The sequence below is a fragment of the Cryptomeria japonica genome, chromosome 11 (assembly GCF_030272615.1).
Source record: "Cryptomeria japonica chromosome 11, Sugi_1.0, whole genome shotgun sequence".
Taxonomy (NCBI): Eukaryota; Viridiplantae; Streptophyta; class Pinopsida; order Cupressales; family Cupressaceae; genus Cryptomeria; species Cryptomeria japonica.
This window is the reverse complement of record NC_081415.1, coordinates 716,430,900-716,454,563: the sequence shown is the minus strand read 5'-3', so window position 1 is coordinate 716,454,563 and position 23,664 is coordinate 716,430,900. Positions and strand designations below refer to the sequence as shown.

The window sequence follows — 23,664 nt, the reverse complement described above, 5'->3', positions numbered from 1 at the left end:
CTTCATCTTTTATGCTCTTTCATTTGGTATCAGAGCTTAACGCATACTGATTATTGCATTGTCTTCATCTTTTATGCTCTTTCATTTGGTATCAGAGCTTAACGCTTTCTCTGTGCCTATGATATACATTTCACTAAAGCCTATCTGACATGGCGTGAAGTAAATAAAAGGACCAACGGCGATGAGTACTGAATAGCGTTGCTTCCAATATTTTAAGGATGGCATAGACTAGAAGGTGATTGTAGCATTTTTTTTGTTAATCAGCGATGGCATGAAATAAAGAGCACAAATCGCTTCTAAAACCATGATGGCAGATACAAGAGAGTGAGTAAGACAAAGCGAGATGTATATTCTTGTGCCTGTATGCTTATGATGGAAGATACATTTCCACTGCATGGTTAAGAACTTATTTGTTATTATTTTATTAAAAATATTGTCTAGAGATACATTTTCCTGCATGGCATGACAATATTTTCGTTGCTATAATCATCTTCTCTGTGCAGCGAGTGAAGGAGATTTCTGAGATAGGCATAAGACGAGGAAGTTTTCATTTGCGGTGTAGTCTTTTATTTGCCCAAGCACATTGCGGTGTGTGTTTTTTGAGAGAGGTAAGATTACCTCATTGAAGTTGCCAGTTACATTGTTTAGAAGCTCATGCCATCTTTGGATACAAATTTGTTCAACAAAATTCATTGATAAATAGATTCCGTTTCAAAGATAAAGAAAGGCGTGGTTTTGTTCTGAATATTTTTGAGAAAAGTTATGCGCTGAAACTCTGATGAGTGACAAGCCACTCCTCCATTGTTAGATTGAAATGTTTCTCTTTTAATATTTCACTATCTATCTGTAATTGCATGAGCACTGAACAAATGTGGGGATGCTGAAAAGACAAAGGCAAGGCGGGAAAATAAAAAAGTGGAATAACAGACAAGTGGGTATAACCTATATGTTTTTATTTGAGAATCCAAGTATTCACTGAGAGGTCTTCACACATTCAGTATATAGGGGTACAACTATATGTATTTTCTTTCTCTTATCAGAAGTTTTGTTTTTCTATTGGAGTAATAAGGAAAATAGGGGTGTGTTTTATTTTTGAAGGTAAATGGGTCAATCATTGGTTGAAGTCAATATCGTCATCCTTACACATATGTCAAATATTGCTTATGCTTTTGGAGTCTTTCATTCTACATTTGAGAGTATCTTTCAAAGTTTCAATAGATTTTCAAATAGTTATAGATTGAATGGATCTTCATTTAGTCTTGGTTGGACATTCGGAGCTATCTTTGCTACACCTAACAAGGCTTCCAAAGACTCACATGAATTGTCAAATGAATAAAGTGTAACAAGATCAAAACTTTGGAGACTAGCTGCATCGGAGGATGGAGGCATTTTCATCATCTCCAGTTAGCTTCTCGCTTTGGGCTGATGTTTTTCTTGAGAATATTTTTGGTTTTTGTATTTCTTGCTTTCTATTTTCCTTTCGATGCTGATAGATTTCAAGAATACATGTGTTGTGCAGATTATATTTTGGAGACAGGTTTGAGATTTGGTGTTGATCTCAATATGGATTGTTGTCGAGGGAGCTTTAGAGTATATGATCGAGAATTATACCTATAGCCACATAAATCTGTCCACTTAATTAAATATTTAATTAATTCATCTTAACCCTCTTCTCCTACTAATTAAATAAATTATTCAATTTATTTGATTTAGTTCACTTAACCAAATTCAGACCATTAATTAAATAAATAAATCATATTTGTTTCATTAAATTTTCTCTCACATTTAAATAAATTAATATTTATTTAAATCCCCCAAAATCCCATCTCTCACATTTAAATAAATTAACATTTATTTAAATCACCTTTATCCTCTACCCACTTGCATTTTCCTACAAATGCAAGTTGCACAACTATTTTAAATAAATAAATTTAAATAATCCTATTTATCCTCACTCACTTGAAACCTTTAATGGTTTCCCTTAAAGTCTTCAAACTTAATGGCTTCCTTCTAGAGTCTTCTTAAGCCTTTAATGGTTTCCCTTAAAGTCTTCAAACTTAATGGCTTCCTTCTAGAGTCTTCTCAAGCCTTTAATGGTTTCCCTCAAAGTCTTCGAGCATTTAAATGCTTTATCTTCCTTTTTCTCATGTAAATAAATTAAAATTTATTTAAATAAAATCCAAAATTCACATTCACATTTAAATAAATTAATATTTATTTAAATATATATTCCAATGCAAATTACACCATTTAATTGAAATAAATGATTTTAGTTTTAATTGAAAATCCCAAAATTCCTCCCACTTGCATTCTCCTACAAAATCCACTTGCATGCCTAAATCCCTTCTAGATTCTTCTAACTCCTTCTAATTAGCCTAAACCTATCCTAATCATTGTCACATTCCTAAATAAAAGGAAGTCACTTCTCAAAACCTCCAAAGTCTTCAATAACCATTAAAACCTTTATATCTTCAAATGGTTAACCTCTAAAGTCTTCAAAAGCATTAAAGGCTCTTACATAACCATTTATGGTTAACTCACCTTTTACCTTTGGTTAGAGACTTTCCTCTAGCTTAACCATCCTTTTGACTCATGGGTCTCTTCAAAGCATTTATTTCTTTGACTAAGGTAACCATTTAACCCTTGCACATTTATTTATCCCTCGGATACAAGGAATATCCATTAACCTAACCCTAACCCAACCCCCTAGGGTAACCATCATGTCCCCTCAAGCATTCAATGCTCCTTATCTCTCCTCTCAAGCCTCCTCATGGTGACACTTGTCAACATGGGATTGGTTTGAAAGTCTCACATGGATTGAATATCTTTCAATCCTAAAGCTTGTTAAGATTGCTCAATCTTAACCCTTCATTTCCCCATTTCTTTTATAAATAGAACCCTTCTCCTCAAGAAAAGAAGAAAGCATTAGAGTATTGTTGTTATGTATTGGTATTAGCATAGAGATTTTTCATAGCATCACTATCTACGCTTGCATAGCATTTGTTTATCATTTTCAACCATCTTGAATCTCCATATGGCATCCATGGCTAGTGCTAAAAGCTGAGAGCTACACGCATGTGGAACTTGGAGAGGAGAGGAACAAGGGAGGAGAAACTATGAGCATCTTGATTAGCATTTGGAGGAGTATAGTTTATCTATTCTATGTTTGTATGCTTTCTATTTCATGCTTAATATCTCTCTTGATATGCCTGTTTAGGATAATCTTTTGTTGCTAACACTAATGTTTGTTTCTTGTGCTCTTGTGTGTGTTGCCATCAAACAGATTTTCTCATCGAGGAAACCAAAGAATACAACATGGGGACTCTTGAAACTCCTCACCACATACATCTAGCATCTCTTTTAACTCTAGAGGAACAACCTAAGTTTGTAGAATTCTTCCAAAAGTGCCAAATTAACTTTGCATGGTCATATGCATACATGCCTGGGCTTGATCCTAATTTAGTCATGCATCACCTCACCATAGCAGAAGGAGCCAAACCTATCAAGCAGAAGCTTCGCAATATGCATCCTCAGATTGCAGTACTAGTCAAAGAAGAACTTAAGAAACTCCTAGATGTTGGTTTTATTAGACCAATTGATTATGCAGATTGGATATCCAATATTGTGCCTATTGGCAAACCAAATGGGGGCATCCATATCTGTACTGACTTCAAAGATCTGAAAAAAGCATGTCCTAAAGATGACTTCCCCCTACCAAACATTGACATAATAGTGGACCTAACAGCAGGACATGCCATGCTTTCTCTCATGGATGGCTTTTGAGGGTACAACCAGATAAAGATCGCACCTGAGGATCAACATAAGATAGCCTTCACATGTCCGTGGGGCACATACTGCTGGAATGTCATGCCTTTTGGTCTAAAGAATGCAAGAGCGACCTATCAAAGAGCAATGACCACCATCTTTCATGACATGATGCATACCATAATGGAAGATTATGTTGATGACTTATTGGCAAAATCACTAACAAGAGAAGGTCATATAGAAATATTAGAGAAAATCTTTGATAGACTGGAACAATATCATGTTCAACTCAACCCAAAGAAATGTGTCTTTGGAGTAACCTCAGGGAAACTTCTAGGATACATTTTCTCAAGTAAAGGTATTGAGGTTGATCCTGCAAAGGTCAAAGCAATCATGGACATGCCACCACCAAAGAATATCAGTTAGCTAAGGACATTACAAGGACAGCTACAATCCATCTGAAGATTCATTGCACAACTGGTAGATAAGTGTCACCCTTTTACACACCTATTACACAAGAACATACGCTTTCAATGGGATACCAGATGCCAGCAAGCATTCTAGATGCTTAAAGATTATCTCATGAATACGCCATTGCTGATCCCACCAGATCCAAGTAGGCCTCTATTACTCTATATTTCAGCAACAAGTACAACATTGGGTGTACTATTGGCTCAACACAATGCAAAAGGAAAATAATGTGCTATATACTACATCTCTCGCACACTAGTTGGCTTTGAACTCAATTACACACCTATTGAGCGAGCTTGCCTAGCAGTAATCTTGGCAACCACTAAACTGAGACACTATCTGCTGACACATAAAGTACAACTCATTACAAAAATTGATCCACTCAAGTACTTACTCAGCAAAGCAACATTGACAGGTCATCTGGCCAAATGGGTGATGATTCTAAGTGAATTTGACATCGAATATGTGGACCGTAAAGCTATCAAAGGGCAAGTCATTGCAGATCAGTTAGCTGATGCTCCCCTCATGGGCGATCATCCTCTCATTTCCATTTTTCTAGATGAAGAGATATTCATGATCACAGCAACACAACCATAGAAACTATACTTTGATGGTTCATACACTAGGCATGGCTCGGGGGTAGGCACTCTATTTATCACACCTCAAGGTGACAGTATCCTGAAGTCTTACAGGCTCACATTCCCATGCACAAATAACATAGCTAAATATGAGGCCTTGATCACAAGACTTAGGCTAGCCATACAATGGAAGTTACAAGAGCTACAGATATATGGCAACTCCCAACTGGTCATTCGACAAGCAACAGATGAATTTTAGACCAAGGATGACAAACTCATGTCGTACAAACAAATGGTGGACAAATTAAAAACATCATTTACTACTATCACCTTTGAGCAGATACCCAGAGATCAGAATCGAGCTGCTGATGCTATGGCTACCATCGCATCTCTCCTAGATCTTCCACAGAATTCAACATGCTACGAGTTCTTAGTTGAACAACTTTGGATTCTCACTTATGATATCATAGAATCCGAGATGATATGTCACCTTGTCGGTTCTGAATCCCCATGGTACAATGAGTTCTACACCTACCTTCATGATCACACCCTTCCTCCTAACCAATCGAATAACCAACATAAAACCTTCATTCGCCAAACCGCTCGATATATCATTATTGTTGAAACCCTATACCGACGCAGTCTTGATGGTACTCTCCTTCGATGTCTAGAACAAGATGAGATAAAAAAGGCATTGGAAGAGGTACATGAAGGAATTTGTGGGACTCACTCAAGTGGCCCATCACTAGCCAAGAAGATCATACGAGCTGGATACTATTGGCCATCCATGGAAAAAGACTCCTACTACTTTATCAGAAAGTGAAAGAAATGCTAGGTTCATGGGGACCTGATACATGCGCTAGCATAGGAATTGCAACCAATCACAACACCATGGCCTTTTTGTCAATGGGGCCTTGACCTTGTGGGTAAAATCCATCCATCTTCATCCAACAGCCACAAATTCATTATTACTGCCACCAAATACTTCACAAAGTGGATCAAAGTTTTTCCACTTACCCAAGTCACCAACAAGTAGATCGCCTCATTCATCCTCAATTACATCATCTGCCGGTATGATGTACCCATGTCCATCATCATAGATAAAGGTCTTCCTTTCAAAAATCAGGATGTCCGTGAACTCTATGAGAAATTCCACATCCAACACCAATTTTCCACTCCCTATTACCCACAAGGCAATGATCAGGCCGCAGCATCAAACAAGAACATATTAAGAATCCTCAAGAAAACAGTCAATGATGCCGGTCGTGATTGGCATGTTCAATTGAATCCAGCACCATGGGCATATCGAACTAGCATTCAAACCCCTACAGGCGCAACTCCCTACTCACTAGTCTATGGTGCAGAAGCTATTTTACCTATTGAGGTTGAGATACCATCACTACGGGTTTCCTTGCACAATCTCATCGATGATGAAGCATACAAAGTATCTCATCTCCAAGACTTAGAGCTACTTGATGAGAAACGACAAGCTGCATACAATCACCTCAAGGCCTATCAACAGTGTATGAGTAGAAGCTATAATCATCGAGTTAAACCTTGCATATTCGAGGTACATGATCTTGTTCTTCGAGAGAATCCTCGTAACCAACCAAACTAAGAACATCAGGGGAAGTTTGAATCAAACTGGCTGGGTCCATATGTTATCACTACTATATTTGGGTCCGAGGCATATCAGTTGGCTACTTCAGAAGGAGAACCGCTAGCAGATCTGATCAACAACATGCACCTCAAACGGTTTTATACATAAGCTACATAGAGCATCAGGCTCCCATACATACCAACAAAAACATCAAAAAACATTCAGATAAATGTCCTGAAGAAAATACAAAAAAAGCAAAATAGTAAAGAAAAATCATGCATCCAAACGGTGAACAAACCACTCCGGTGGCACCTTGGGTAAGTGCGATGGTGAAAACCTGGCAAACAGGCGCCACTCGTAAAGGCTATGGCTTCATTGTCTTTCAGACTTGTTGCGATCACATTCACTCATCCATCAATCCAAAACCATGGCTTGCTATTGATCTACAATCAAGGATAGTACTTCATGCGTCTTGCATCCCGCTTTTTCATAGTCATATCTAAACTGGTGGCAATTCCCTTAATCTAGTTGATGGAAGTGGATTCTACATTATTTTGTGATTCATTGAGTTCTTCATTCAAAACTATCTCACAAAATCCAAAAACATTCAAAATTGTCTCACAAAATATCAAAAACATCAAAAAACATCAAACAAACAAAAACATGGCAACACCTTGTACATATATTTTTTAAAGCAGATACCAAACAAACACTGTGACATACTCAAAATGACCACCACTTATCACATCAACCCAATAGTCAACATCAACGCAAAAACTGTCTTCACGAGGATGCATCCTTCCTTACCAAAACAAAGACAAGATGACATTTTCTTTGACAAGAAAATTTTGTTAAAGCTATCAAGTACTTGGTTGGTTTGTAGGTTATTTATTCATTTATATCAGGTTCCTATGCTACTCTAGGATATCCACAAGTGATTAGAGTGGCCAGGATGGTTCCTAAGCATTGTTTGTATGTCTTCTGCGAATAAATCTAATGAAATTTTGGGGCGTGTACTAATGGTGTCTACGTGGGAAGTTCACTAAGTTACGTGATCTTATGCAAAAATATAGTCATAGATCACTACGTCTTGCTGACTATAGCGTATATCTCGACCATATGAGCATGAACCATTATCGAGGGTCCATATTCTTTATTCTTTATATATGTTGTTTGCTTACAGGTACAATACTCCATCTTTGGTTCCTACTGCCTCATCCAACCTCGATAATGGTTTTATATCTTACTATGGTATGAACTTGTCTCAGGATATGATCGGCAAAAGATCAAGGAGGACATTCCAAGTCATGCATGAAAGGAGATAATCCTTGTTTGTTCTGCAAGCAATACTCAGGTCAACTTGATCCATTATATCAAGTTGCTTGTATTAACTTGCTATATCAAAATCCATGTAAGGAATACTCAGGTCATCTTGAATCATTATGTCAAGTTGCTTGTATTTTCTTACAACATTTTAAAGAAGCTCAATGATGAAAAATAAAGCACTATGGATCGTCATTTCACCTCATCTGTATATATTGCATTCCCTTGCATTCCATCCATCCATACATTCATAATAGATGCATATCATGCATACATAGTAATGACAATGGATACTCTAATTTTCTCTTCTTCCATAGGAATGAATCATAGCTCCTCCATATCTTCTATCTAACATTGAATCCACCCCCTCACCCTCCCTATCTTGATCATCAACACCATCATAATCCCTTCATTGTTTCCCATCAACCCAATCAAGCAATTTACTCTATCTGCATAGGTACATCGACTCCCACACACATAGACTATAAACAGATACTCTGATCAAGTATCTTCTGGTCTCAACAGGTAATCGATTATGGAAAACCTAGACTACAACAAACATTTACCATAATGACCTAGTCTCAACGGGACTACTATGATTCACCACAACTATCCATCACACGCACACACTATCACTTGATCAACCAATCAAACACAATCATAGCGGACAATTACATCAATTGTCTAAGTATCAACGAGTATTTTGCTTCAAATACCTTGACTTCATCGAGAAATTACATCAATTGTCTAAGTCACCATCAGGTCACTTTGATTCACTTACTCAGACTTTATCTTGTCCAAGCAAACAACTAACATCAACTGTCATGCTTTGACTCGACCGGGGCAATTTAACCAATTGCACCAGATTGTCCAACCCATTTTGATCAATTGTACAGTATCAATCAAAAGCACAACACAACATTTGCACTGTATCTCCTGCATAACCTACAGGTACTCACTGGCTTGCCATTTCTCCGTATTCACTCTGTTTTCTTCCATTCTTTCACCGTTATTGCTAATTTCTTTTATTCTACCTCCCCTCCACTTCTCATTCTTTTTTGAGAGATCACCTGATTCTTCAAAAAAAATTTGGCCCATCTCTCAAGGGGGCATACCACCCACTAAATTAATATTTATGGGGCATATTTCTTCACACCTATTTTTCGTTCTTTGAAATGATGCGATAAAATCACACCGTCTCAAAGAGGGGCAAATGTAGCCACATAAATCTGTCCACTTAATTAAATGAATATTTAGTATTTATTTGATTATTTAACCATCAATCAATAATTAATTAAATTAATATTTAATTAATTAATCTTAACCCTCTTCTCCTGCTAATTAAATAAATTATTCAATTTATTTGATTTAGTTCACTTAACCAAATTCAGACCATTAATTAAATAAATAAATCATATTTGTTTCATTAAATTTTCTCACATTTAAATAAATTAATATTTATTTAAATCCCCCAAAATCCCATCTCTCACATTTAAATAAATTAAGATTTATTTAAATCACCTTTATCCTCCACCCACTTGCATTTTCCTACAAATGCAAGTTGCACAACTATTTTAAATAAATAAATTTAAATAATCCTATTTATCCTCACTCACTTGAAACCTTTAATGGTTTCCCTTAAAGTCTTCAAACTTAATGGCTTCCTTCTAGAGTCTTCTTAAGCCTTTAATGGTTTCCCTTAAAGTCTTCAAAATTAATGGCTTCCTTCTAGAGTCTTCTCAAGCCTTTAATTGTTTCCCTCAAAGTCTTCAAGCATTTAAATGCTTTATCTTCCTTTTTCTCATGTAAATAAATTAAAATTTATTTAAATAAAATCCAAAATTCACATTCACATTTAAATAAATTAATATTTATTTAAATATCTATCCAAATGCAAATTACACCATTTAATTGAAATAAATGATTTTATTTTAATTGAAAATCTCAAAATTCCTCCCACTTGCATTCTCCTACAAAATCCACTTGCATGCCTAAATCCCTTCTAGATTCTTCTAACTCCTTCAAATTAGCCTAATCCTATCCTAATCATTGTCACATTCCTAAATAAAAGGAAGTCACTTCTCAAAACCTCCAAAGTCTTTAATAACCATTAAAGGCTTTATGTCTTCAAATGGTTAACCTCTAAAGTCTTCCAAACCATTAAAGGCTCTTACACAACCATTTATGGTTAACTCACCTTTTACCTTTGGTTAGAGACTTTCCTCTAACTTAACCATCCTTTTGACTCATGGATCTCTTCAAAGTATTTATTTCTTTGGCTAAGGTAACCATTTAACCCTTGCACATTCATTTATCCCTCGGATAAAAGGAATATCCATTAACCTAACCCTAACCCAACCCCCTAGGGTAACCATCATGTCCCCTCAAGCATTCAATGCTCCTTATCTCTCCTCTCAAACCTCCTCATGGTGACACTTGTCAACATGGGATTGGTTTGAAAGTCTCACATGGATTGAATATCTTTCAATCCTAACACTTGTTAAGATTGCTCAATCTTAACCCTTCATTTCCCCATTTCTTCTATAAATAGAACCCTTCTCCTCAAGCAAAGAAGAAAGCATTAGAGCATTGTTGTTATACTGGTATTACCATAGAGAATTTTCATAGCATCACTGTCTACACTTGCATAGCATTTGTTTATCATTTTCAACCATCTTGAATCTCCATATGGCATCCATGGCTAGTGCTAAAAGTTGAGAGCTACACTAATGTGGAACTTGGAGAGGAGAGGAACAAGGGAGGAGCAACTATGAGCATCTTGATTAGCATTTGGAGGAGTATAGTTTATCTATTCTATATTTGTATGCTTTGTATTTCATGCTTAATATCTCTCTTGATATGCCTGTTTAGGATAATCTTTTGTTGCTAACACTAACATTTGTTTCTTGTGCTCTTGTGTGTATTGTCATCAAACAAATTTTCTAATCCTTTTTGCAGAGCATCAATACCCTTTCATGGTCATTCAACAATGATAGATATTTGTCGTATCTCTTAGGGATCATTGTTCAATAATTCAAGACTCTGTGATTTGAGAGTTCGAGACTAAGAGCTTAAGAACATAGCTTGAAGCTACAACTTTTCAAGGGTCAAGAGACAACTTGATGGAGCCCCGCTTGGTTCAAGATTTGCTTCTTTAATAGAAAATCTTCTAAAATAAATATTCATATAATGTAATCAACAAGTTTTCTTGTGTTAGCCTTAAGGGGGGGTCCCTAGGGAAAGTTTTAGGATCAAAGTAATAAGGGGGAGGAGAATGTTGACATAGATCAATATATTAGTTTGTATGGTTTGTTGCTCATTTATACTATTCTACAACAGTATCAATTTATCGTTCCTCAATGTCATTCGTCAATGGTGATATAACTATTTTTTGTGTTGTATATATTTCTCCCAGCCAATAATACTAATTATTGTAAATTGCCTTCATCTTTTATGCTCTTTTTGGTCATGGAAAGCATGCACTAATCTATCTCCATGATAGTTTGATTGTGACACTATAATGTCATTTTCTGAGGTGTATAAGTGGAGGTAAAATATTGTTTGATATCATGATGCTTCAATAACTCCACAAAATCCTTAGAGATGAATTTCCCCCCTTGATCTGAGTAGAGTAGAAGAAGGGACCTATTGGTCTCACATATAGCTCCATGGTAGAAGTTTTGAAGGCATCAAAATGTTGAACACTCTTCCTTGTGAGAAAATATAGCCGTCTTGCAAGATGAGTCATCCATGAACAAATTGAAGTACTTGCATCCTTGAAAGGAAGAAGGAAGTGGTTTACAAAAATTGATATGTACAACCTCAATATGCTCCTTGGCATGGAAGGTTCTCAGCTCGAATGTATATCGATGTTGTTTGTCTACAAGAAATCTAGAATGCATAGTCAAGAAATGTGAAAGATGATGAAGGCATCTTACCATCTCCTTGAAACTAAGATGATGGAGGGAGTGGGAAGATAGATGGACATATCTATAATGTCATAGAGTAGTAGACTCAATAGAGGTACAAAGAGTAGTTGAAAAGGATGAGACTACATCAAGTGCAAATAGTCAATCCTTCATTAAATCTCTAGAAATGATATTCTCATCTCATTAGATAAGATATTGTTTGATACCATCCTTGATCAAGAACTTTACCTTAAGCTCGTGATTCAATAACTAACTGATAGGCAAGATATTTGTTAATAATATTAAGTTTCTACAATCCATAGAATTATTATTGAAAAACTTCAGGATTAGATTGTGTAGATTTTTTTACATCAACGTTTCAGATCACACTCTGTGATCCATCATCGGGATGATAAAGAGAGATGAAGGAGAACAAATGATAGATGCTTACCATCTCCTTGAAACTAAGATGATGGAGGGAGCGGGAAGATAGATGGACATATCTATAATGTCATAGAGTAGTAGACTCGATAGAGGTACAAAGAGTAGTTAAAAAGGATGAGACTACATCAAGTGCAAATAGTCAATCCTTCATTAAATCTCTAGAAATGATATTCTCATCTCATTAGATAAGATATTGTTTGATACCATCCTTGATCAAGAACTTTACCTTAAGCTCGTGATTCAATAACTAACTGATAGGAAAGATATTTGTTAATGATATTAAGTTTCTACAATCCATAGAATTATTATTGAAAAACTTCAGGATTAGATTGTGTAGATTTTTTACATCAACGTTTCGGATCACACTTTGTGATCCATCATCGGGATGATAAAGAGAGATGAAGGAGAACAAATGATAGATGCTTACCATCTCCTTGAAACTAAGATGATGGAGGGAGCGGGAAGATAGATGGACATATCTATAATGTCATAGAGTAGTAGACTCGATAGAGGTACAAAGAGTAGTTGAAAAGGATGAGACTACATCAAGTGCAAATATTCAATCCTTCATTAAATCTCTAGAAATGATATTCTCATCTCATTAGATAAGATATTGTTTAATACCATCCTTGATCAAGAACTTTACCTTAAGCTCATGATTCAATAACTAACTGATAGGAAAGATATTTGTTAATGATATTAAGTTTCTACAATCCATAGAATTATTATTGAAAAACTTCAGGATTAGATTGTGTAGATTTTTTTACATCAACATTTCGGATCACACTCTGTGATCCATCATCGGGATGATAAAGAGAGATGAAGGAGAACAAATGATAGATGTGGACCAAGCATCTATCATTTGTTCTCCTTCATCTCTCTTTATCATCCCGATGATGGATCACAGAGTGTGATCCGAAACGTTGATGTAAAAAAATCTACACAATCTAATCAAGAATTTTTTTGATAATAAGATATTTTTTGTCAAACCTAGAACATAGAGCACCTTAGTAAGAGAACAACTTCTCATCCCAAGACGAATGGTGACAATAATAATTACTTTTGTAACATACTCCTTATTATTTTCTATTCGAATTATATCTCCAATAGGTTGAGTAGTTAGAGTATGAAAAAAACAATTATTGCTAGTCATATGTTTTCTAGTGCCAAAGTCAATCAACCAAACATCTCGCGAGGGCTTGGAGGTTTGGGGGAAAACAACCACATTGTGATTGACACTGCAATGTGATATATCTAGTATATCCTCATCAAATGCCTCATCCTTTTGGGATACAACATGTCCTCTATGCTTCTATTGATGAGGACATCCTCTCAACTATCAAGAATGACTACGACTACATGGGCCTTCCTTACTAGATTTTCTTTGGATAAGGCCTTTATAACAACAATGATCAGTATCATGTGTCGGTATGATAGATGTGACACCATGAATTATCCTTTGGAGGCTTCTATTGTTGTTGTGGAAACTTGTATGCGGATCCCTTTCAAGACTTTTTGAATGCACTTCTATCTCAAAACTACTTCTTTTCCATCAAAGTCATCTTGTAATGACTAGATGACTTCATGTTACTAATTCCTAAACTAGGGAGGAAGAGCTCTCAAAGTGATCGGGACAGGAAATTTGTCTTCCACCTTCTCTCTAAATGAAATAAGATCTACTCAGAGCTTCAGCATGTGACACAAGATTTGGTCAACTTCCTTCTCAAATTTCATATTGAATGTGTGAAGCTTGGACTGGAAATGGATGATCTTGGTCTGTTTATTTGCCTCGTAGATAGTGGAGAGGACATCCTAGGCCTCCTTTGAATATATGGCTGAACCTTGTCAAAGATTCTAATTGTGCTCAACATCAATGCTTTGGCAACATCATTGACAAACTTCTTCCCATTCATTTACATCATTTAGACATTGTATTGCACTAACAATCTCCCATAACCCTTTGAAGTAGATAATTATGTGTATCTTTTTCTACCATGCAACATGATTAGGCATTTTAGTAGTTGTGCATCTAAAAGAAGCAACTTGAGAGCAGACACGATAATACCAAAATAAAATTATCATAGAAAGAGTATTATTATTTATGATATGTTGACATGCATTCCTGATTTGGGCATACACATACTTTCGAGGATGAAAAGAAACATTGAAATGAGATCGATAGGCTCATGCAGTGAAACAAGGACATTTATATGGATATTCTACCCCGCATTCATCATCAACGGTCCATAGCCTTGATCAAGCTATACACATATCCTCTTAGCTTGGTAGTGTACATCAGAGGAAATACTCCAAAAGTATTTTCCAAATCAACTTGTACAGCTTTATGTTTTTTGGTGTCCTGGAGAGTGTCTAGCAAGGCATAATAGAAATCAATGATATCATAGACTATATTTTGTGCTCCATCATTGTTGACTATGCTACTGGAATCATCTGGCACAATTGATATTCATTGCTTCTATATATATTTACTCAAACAACCATCAAAATAAATTTTTCCCATGTATCTTCTACTACCACTTACAAATAAGAAATCAGAGAGAAAAGAATGATAGCAAGAACAAAATAACCACTGGTTGTAAGCTTCTCTTCTGAAGCCACATTGATGACTTGTCCATCTAGCATCTCTACAGAATGTACTTGTAGAAGGTAATAATGTAGAGAGAATGCTTGCCAAGATGCACCTAGGGAAAGAAAAACCTTCATGGTAGATAAAAAATTGCTTGCCTTATGCCTGAAGACAAACTGTTAAGCACAGCCAATATTTTCATTTAAAAAGTTGCAAGAAAACTTGTATTGGCCTCAACAACTGCTACACGATTTCCTCGCGGCTGGAAACCATAGACCAGCTCTTCATCACCCATACCTTATCACAACAATACAAAATTTCCATCACACCTCCTATCGCAACACTCCACCTCCTATACCATATAAAAGCTAAGAGGAAGAAAGCGAAAATCAATTTTATATTATGCGAAAGAGAATGCAGAAAATAAATACAAGAAGAAACTGGTAAACCGTTGAGAAACGGTATAGATAGGTAAGAAACTACCAAACAATCATGCCAATGTATTACGCTAATAATAATAAATTTAGAAACACGTCACAATAATGTAAGATATAGAAATGCGTTTGCATTTAAAGGACTTAAAACAAATTTAAAAAAATTAAAAATTCTATTATTTATAAGTAGGGAAAATCTAGTTCAACAAAAACACTAGGAAAGTGATTCCTTGGCTACTAACATTTGGTGAAGTTGTGTCAAATAAGAAAATGGAGGAAAGGTTTTTAGAAATAACAGTATGTACCAATATTTTGAGAAAGAGATTCACAAATTGAATGTCAAATTGACATGACTCAAGACATATAAATAGATTATCCAAATCTTAGAGAGTAGAATGACCAATGAAATGTATACCAATCATGTTCTACTCTTGGACTAATTTACTTGAGAACAAGATTGATTGAGAAAAACATAGGGGCAAACATCCATAGGAAATTAATATCTAAAATTGATTGAACAAATTCAAGAAAAAAAATAGTGTGATTAAGTCCTCTAGTTCCACAATCTCATTAATATGGTAAAAAGAAGAATGCTAGAGCATAAGCCCAAAATTATGATAAAGAATAATCAAGATGATTATAGGCATAACAATATTAGGAGTTAATGGAAAACCATAATTAAAATTTGAATGTAGGAATGCATGCAAAAGCATAACGAAGTGTTTCACTCATTTTGATTGGATTAATTCTTATGTATTGATTGGTGTTCAAAAATAATGTTAAAGATTGATATATTCTTGAACTTAGATTAATTTTGTCTCTACAAATATCTTCAGAAATTAGTTCTAGGCTTCAATTAATCTATTCATTTACTTCAATTAAAATAATAACATAAAATTAGTCCTTTGCACTTTTAAATTTAAATTTTATAAGAAAGTCCATGACATCATCTTTCAAATAGTTAATTTGAGATTACTAAGAACATGAAACATTCCAAATTGCATTCTACCATATATATAAATAAAACACTACATTTCTTTTTACACACATATCTTGATCTATCTTATTACTTACATAATTAGACAAGGAACACATTTGAAGATTCGTTGTTACATTAATGTTTTTATAGAGATAGATATGTGCATGGTTTATTGATTGCTCAAACTAACAAATTTGTTTTCTTAGATTTTTTACTATATAATAGTGATGCCAACATTTTTTTTTATTGTAGGATCATTGAAATTAATGTTGTAGATGGTACGCAATTTTTTTAGAAAAAGGTCAATTTCATGATGCAAAGGTCATGTATAAGTAGCGCAAGAGAATTTGGAAGTAATTTAACAGATACACGCACAATATCAAAGTAGTGATGGGAATGCAATGCAAGGACATGAAATTAATCAAATGATGAAGATCTATGTGACATTATTTGGCGGTCATTGGCCATAATACATAGAAAATGAAATTAGGCAAGCACAGAGCATAAACATAAACATAAACATTGGTGGCAGTAGTGGTAGTGGCGATGTGTTATTGTTTGTTAGTGCAAATCTCTATCTCCAGCAAACCATGCCATGGCCACTGGGTCTCCCTACACAGTTGAGGTTGATGATGGAGAAATCGTTGGTGTTGATGTGGTTGTCATTGTTGGGTGAGCCGAATCGGGCAACTGTTAGTTTGTTAGTTTGGTAGCTTGGACAATTGTTTGTCCATTTCCTAAATAATTAGTAAATAATTGTTTGCTAACAAATGTAGTTAGAATTCAAACAATTTTTATTAGTTATTTGACTCTTTTTAGAAACTTATAGCAACCAATTTGGTTAGGGTTGTTTAGTTGTTTTTAATCTTAGCCATTGATTGAGAATTAATCTCAATCGTTGGTTTTCCAACGAGAGTAGTATATAAGGGGGTCAGGGGGCATTTGGAAAATAATGAATTGTCTGGAGAAAATTATAGTGTTAGCAAGTAGTCTTGCAGTGTTATCAAGGGTGCAGTGAAGCGTTGGGATAGTAGTGGGGTGGAATCTCAACAGGAGAAATTGGGAGGTCGTCGAAGCTCTGCCAGTAACAGGCAAGCAGTATTTGTATCTCTTGATTTGTTATAGTTAATATATATTCCTCATCTGTAGTACTGGTTTTCCCTTCGGGGTTTTTCCAAGGACAATTGTCCGAAAATATTGTGTTCATTGTGTTGCGCATTTATATGAGTTTGTGAAATTGCAGTTGTGTTATTTTCCAATATTTGTTGCTCAAATAATCTATCAAAGATAGGAGGATAATAATCAGTAATTGCAATAGATTTTTTACATGGTATCAGAGCTAAGTTGAGGGTAGAAAAGATTTACCCCAGGCGAAGTAAATTGAGGGTTTATAAAACCTAGTTTAACCTCTTTAGAATTTTTTATTTTTTTTAACCATTGAGATGGCCTCAATTGGTTTAAGAGATCAGGATAGATTGGATGGAGCCTCTAATTTTGGTGTCTGGAAAGCCAAAAAAAATTTATTGCTAGAAGAGAATGGTATCAAGGAATATGTTACCACTGTTGTGATTGTACCTATAGATGCAACACAACTTGCCGCATACAAGAAGAATGATTCCAAGGCAAGGAAGCTAATCCTTGATGGTGTCAAGGACCATATAGTTCCACATATTACAGAGTTAGATACTGCAAAGAAGATGTGGGATGCCATTCTAAATCTGTACCAGAATGCTACCACTAATCGAAAGCTGATTCTCAGAGAAAAGATGAGGAATACCCAAATGAATAAGGGAGAAGACATGACGAGTTACCTCACCAGACTCAGATTTGTCAAGGATGAGTTAGTGGTTGTAGGAGATAAACCAAGTGATGATGAGCTAGTACGGATAGCCCTAAATGGGTTTTCTAAGCAATGGGATGTCTTTGTTCAAGTTGTTAATGGACGAGACACCTTACCAAGTTGGGATTGACTTTGGAGTGACTTCACTCAGGAGGAGCTTAGACTAAGCCTTGTCAATGGAGCCAACAATAAGAGTCAGAAAAGTGAGGCAGAACAGGAGAACGTTGCCCTAGCGGGTAAAGGAAAAGCAAAGAAGGGGTCCCGTAAAGGATCAAATCCACAAGGTGAGAAGAAGAAGAAAGACTTGTCGAAGATTAAGTGCTACAGTTGTTATGATTTTGGCCACTATGTCAGTGATTGCCCAGAAAGGAAGAAGAATGACAAGAAAGGCAAGAAGCAAGTTGTAGCTTCAGCAAGTGCAGATGAGCTCTCGAATAGAATGGAAGATGAGTTTGCACTCATAGCATGTATGGTAAGCTCAACCTCACAGAGTGTTTGGTACATATATAGTGGGGCATCATTTCATATGACAGGAGTTAGAGAATACTTCTCCAGTTATAAGGAGGAGAGCACCAAAATCTAGATATCTATGGGAAACATGTCCAAACTCAACTCAGTTGGGAAAGAGACTGTTCAGTTTCAGAGGGAGAATGGTAAGATAATTCCTCTTCATGATGTGTTGTATATTCCAGGCTTAGGGATGAATTTGATTTCTGTATCTATCCTTCAGGACAAAGGGTACAATGTACTCTTTAGAGGGGCATATGTATTGATTAAGCATAAGGATTGGAAATCACCCATAGCTATTGGAGTTAGGAGCGATCGACTTTATAGGCTGCAGTTTGATATTTCTAAGGCACTCATGAGTAGTAACAATCTTAGAGATGGAGGAGAGCTATGACATAGGAGAATGGGTCATATACATCATGGAGCACTTAATTTTCTTCATGAGACAATGACAGGTGTTCCAGAGGTCAGCACAGAGCATGATGATGTATGTAAGGGATGTGTGTTGGGGAAGTTTGTGAAAGCAACTTTTCCAAGGAGTGACACTAGATCCAAGGGTGTTCTTGATCTACTATATTCAGATGTATGTGGACCATTGTCAATAAAATCTCTCAGAGGGTATGAGTACTTTGTTACTTTTATTGATGATTTCTCCTGGAAGACCTGGATATACTTCTTGAAGACCATGGATGAGGTTTTTAGTCGCTTCCAAGAGTTCAAAGCTCTTGTAGAGAATTCGATAGGAAATAAGATAAAGGTCCTTCGGTCAGACAAGGGAGGCGAGTATAAAGGCAATGGGTTCCATGAGTTCTGTACCAGAGAAGGAATCAAGAGAGAGTGGATTGTTCCTTATAATCCACAACAGAATGGAGTTGCTGAGAGGAAGAATCAGTCTATATCAGAGGGGGCAAGGGCTATGTTGCATGACCAAGATATGCCTCGTTATCTATGGGCAGAGGCATGTAGTACAATAGTATACATATAGAACAAGGTTCCACAAGAGGTGCTAGGGAAGATGACACTAGAGGAAGAATTCACTGGGAAGAAGCTAGATGTTAGTCACTTCAGGATCTTTGGGAGTTTGGCATATTGTCACATTCCAAAGGATACACGTACCAAGTTAGACCAAACTGCAGAAAGAGGGTACTTTGTGGGGTACAGTGAAACCTCAAAGGCATATCGGATATTCATTCCAAGGACCAAGTGGATTATTGTTCGATGCGATGTCAAGTTCATGGAGGAAAAGTCATTTAGAAGGTCCGGAGATTTTCCAGTAGATGATCAGAGTGAGCAGCCAACACAAGCTCCAAGGATCACTCAATCGAATCAAGGTCAGCAAAGCTCTAGTATAGTTACTAGTACAAGCATAGGCTCATGAGGTGAGAGTTCTCAAAGTATGGAGCAACAGGTCCAAGAAGAGATGCATCAAGAAGACATGGTGGTTGATATTTCATCTTCTATAGTTGGCAGCAACAATCGTAAGGTTCAACAGACACAAAGAAATACTCAGGAGTTAGTGGGGACTCCTAGGAGGAGTAGTAGACAACAGAAACAACCAACCAAGTTTGATGACTATGTTGCATTGGTTAGTCAGTTGGTAGATAGTGAACCTTCTAGCTATCAGGAGGCTGCACAACATCAAGTGTGGCAAGATGCTATGGTTGAGGAGTATACTTCAATTATGCAGAATGATGTTTGGGAGGTAGTGCCTAGACCAACGGATAGAGTTGTGGTTGGATCATGTTGGATCTATAAGATCAAGCACGGTGTAGATGGTAGCATCAAGAAATACAAGGCAAGGTTTGTGGCAAAAGGGTTCTCTCAGAAGGAGGGAATAGACTATGATGAGACATTTGCTCCAGTTGCTAGGTATACTTCTATATGAGCTGTAATCTCAATTTTAGCACAAATGGGATGGCAGATCCATCAAATGGATGTCAAGACAACGTTCCTCAATGGTAAGTTGAAAGAGGAGGTATACATAGAACAACCAGAAGGCTTTGTAGCACACAACAAAGAGACCCACGTGTGTAGATTAAAGAAAGATTTGTACAGACTCAAGTAGGCTTCCCAGAGCATGGTATGAATGCATTGATAGTTACTTGCAAGAAATGGGCTTTGTGACGAGTGAGGCGGATGCTAATCTCTGCTACTTGGTGGTTGGGGGTGAGATTCTCATTCTTGTTCTATATGTGGATGACTTGTTTCTAACAGGTTCACTAGGGCTCATATAATAGTGCAAGAGAGACCTTGCAACAGAGTTCGAGATGAAGGATTTGGGACTTATGCACTACTTTCTAGGCATGGAGGTATGGCACACAGATGGAGAGATTTTCCTTGGACAAGGGAAATATTGCATTGAAAACTTGAAAAGGTTCAGGATGGAAGATTGCAAAGCCATGTCTACACCTATGATCATGAATTGGAGGAAGGTAGATACATTTAGGGAGAAGGATGTAGATCCCACATTATTCAGGTAGTTGATTGGTTCTCTCATGTTTTTGGTCAACACCAGGCCAGATATAGCTTTTGCAGTTAACTCTCTTAGTCAGTTCATGGTTGACCCAAAGGGAGTGCATTGGATAGCGGCAAAGCATGTGCTGCATTATTTGCGAGGTACAATCAAGTATGGGATTAGATATTCTCGAGGTGAAGGAATCAAGTTGATGGGCTATACTGACGCAGATTGGGCAAGCAGTATAACAAACAAGAGCACTTCAAGGTGTTGTTTCAGTCTGGGATCAAGAGTTGTCTCTTGGTTCAGTAGGAAGCAGAAGTCTGTGGCTCTAAGTTCTATAGAGTTGGAATACATAGCAGCTAGCATGGCGACATGTGAAGCTATATGGCTTCGGAAGTTGCTAGTAGTCTTGTTTGGTCAGAAGGTGGAGACTACAGTGATACACTGCGACAATCAGAGTTGCATTAAGTTGACTGAGAATCTAGTGTTTCATGATAGGTCGAAACATATAGACATTAGGTATCGCTTCATCAGAGATTGTGTACAACGTGGAGTTGTTCAACTACAGTTTATACCTACAGATCAGCAGGTAGCAGACATTCTAACAAAGGCATTGGGGAAGGCAAAATTCATCATCTTCAAAGAGAAGTTGGGTGTCATGCAGAATAGCTTCCTCGCTAAGAGGGAGTGTTAGTTTGTTAGTTTGGTAGCTTGGACAACTGTTTGTCCATTTGCTAAATAATTAGCAAATAATTGTTTGCTAACAAATGTAGTTAGAGTTCAAACAATTTTTATTAATTATTTGACTCTTTTTAGAAACTTCTAGCAACCAGGTTGTTTAGTTGTTTTTAATCTCAGCCATTGATTGATAATTAATCTCGGCCGTTGGTTTTCTAACGAGAGTAGTATATAAGGGGGTCAGGGGGCATTTGGAAAATAACGAATTGCGTGGAGAAACTTGCAGTGTTAGCAAGGGCGCAGTGATAGTGTTAGGATAGTAGCGGGGTGGAATCTCAGCACGAGAAATTGGGAGGTCGTCGAAGCTCTGCCAGTAATAGTCAAGCAGTATTTGTATCTCTTGATTTGCTATAGTTAATATATATTCCTCATCTGCAGTACTGGTTTTCCCTTCAGGGTTTTTCCAGGGACAATTGTCCGAAAATATTGTGTTCATTGTGTTGCGCATTTATATTAGTTTGTGAAACTGCAGTTGTGTTATTTTCCAATATTTGTTGCTCAAATAATCTATCAAAGATAGGAGGATAATAATCAGTAATAGATTTTTCACAGCAACTTTGCAGTCAATGGCAAACAGATTGGTCGTCACATAATCGGCCTCACCTCCCACCACTGGCATGGCGGCGCCCAGGTTAATGGGGCTCCTGTACTCTGCTCCGTATGTTTGCCCAAGCACACCGGTGACACGGGGACTGAGAGAGTAGAACTTGAAGCTCAGCTCCAGATGGGCAAAGCAGTGCTCCGACTCGGAGGTGATTCCGTAGTTGTGGATTCCAGACTCCTCGGGAGTGATGGGCACAACGCGGGCTGTAAACATAAACTTGTTCTCCACCTTAACCGTCACCGCATTAGTTTTGTCAGATCGAAAGATTTTCAGATTGGAAGAAGACAGAGGTAGAGTGGCAGTGGCTCCCTCCTGGTTAGAAAGTTGGATGAATTTTCCGTCCAAGGCAATGGCGAGTTGGTCAAGGGAATCGTCCCAGGAGGACACCTTGTTGGCTCCTAGGAAGAGCTGGCGGTTACCGCCGAACAGCACTCCAATGGACTGCACCCACGTGAAGTCTCTGCCCATTCCTTCGCCTCTCTTGCCGATGAAGTGAGCATTGATATGGAGCTCTGAGTCCGACACCAAACAGAAGTTCTGGTCTTTCTTACCGTGGAAATAGAACATGATGCCATCTCCGCCAATGAATCGAGGATCCTGGCACACGCCTCCGGGCTTATTGCACGCTGCAGTTGCATATCACACACCCAAACTTGTTACTCTCCATAAATTATAAAACAAACAAATAAAGTTATCGATAGATAGGCCTACTTACGGCAAACAGCCTTGCAACTTTTGCAGTCCATCACGCACCTATACGCACACTCATCCGGACAGTATTGCTCGTATCCATAGCAGCTCTTCCTGTACCCGTAATCATTACATTTCACTCTCTTGTTTCTGTTTCCTTTCCCCTGTGCAAGCACGTCATTTGTACTCAGCAGCGCCACCACGCAAAGTGCAGCGATCAACATCTTTGCAACCATTTCGACACAAGTTTTGTTATGAGTCTCTGCGAATGCGCTTCCATCAAATGATTCTCGTCCTCTGCTTTTATGGCTACTTCATTCCATGGCTTCTTCATAACGGGACCACCATCTCCGAAATCCATGATGCGTCCACGTTATCGCTACGCACGATGCAACGTGGAACTTTATCAGTGCCTCTATCTTCTTGGCTTTCTGGTTTGATTTGTCACCCAATTCAACTCACCTAATAACAAACTATAAAAAGAACAAACGATCCCGTACGGATGCAGTGAGATCAAGACTAAACTCTGGAGGAATGCAAATGCAAATTTCTATTGAAGCGTGTGATTCACAGGACCGCGAATGCACTTGAGGTAATCTACAAACTTCGGTTGTTTCACCAAACTACTTTTAATCTTTAAGCCACCTGCAACAACTCTCAATTAATTTCTCTTTCCATCCATTTCATCGTATCGTTACAAGTTTTTTCCGAAGCACGTTCTATTGGCAAGTCCCCTTA

The 23,664-nt window shown here is 37.1% G+C and overlaps 1 protein-coding gene across 1 annotated transcript in view; it reads right to left on the bottom strand.

The window, feature by feature from the left end:
* The window catches only part of LOC131061360 (uncharacterized), a 41,348-nt gene extending 18,186 nt beyond the window's left edge, over positions 1-23,162 (bottom strand). Inside the window, exons 1-2 of the mRNA XM_059214822.1 lie at positions 22,952-23,162; positions 22,183-22,862 (exon numbers count right to left, since the gene is read on the bottom strand). Of these exons, the coding sequence (XP_059070805.1) occupies positions 22,183-22,862; positions 22,952-23,162 (891 nt within the window). The remainder of the gene's footprint in view (positions 1-22,182; positions 22,863-22,951) is intronic.
* Positions 23,163-23,664: the final 502 nt, after the last annotated feature.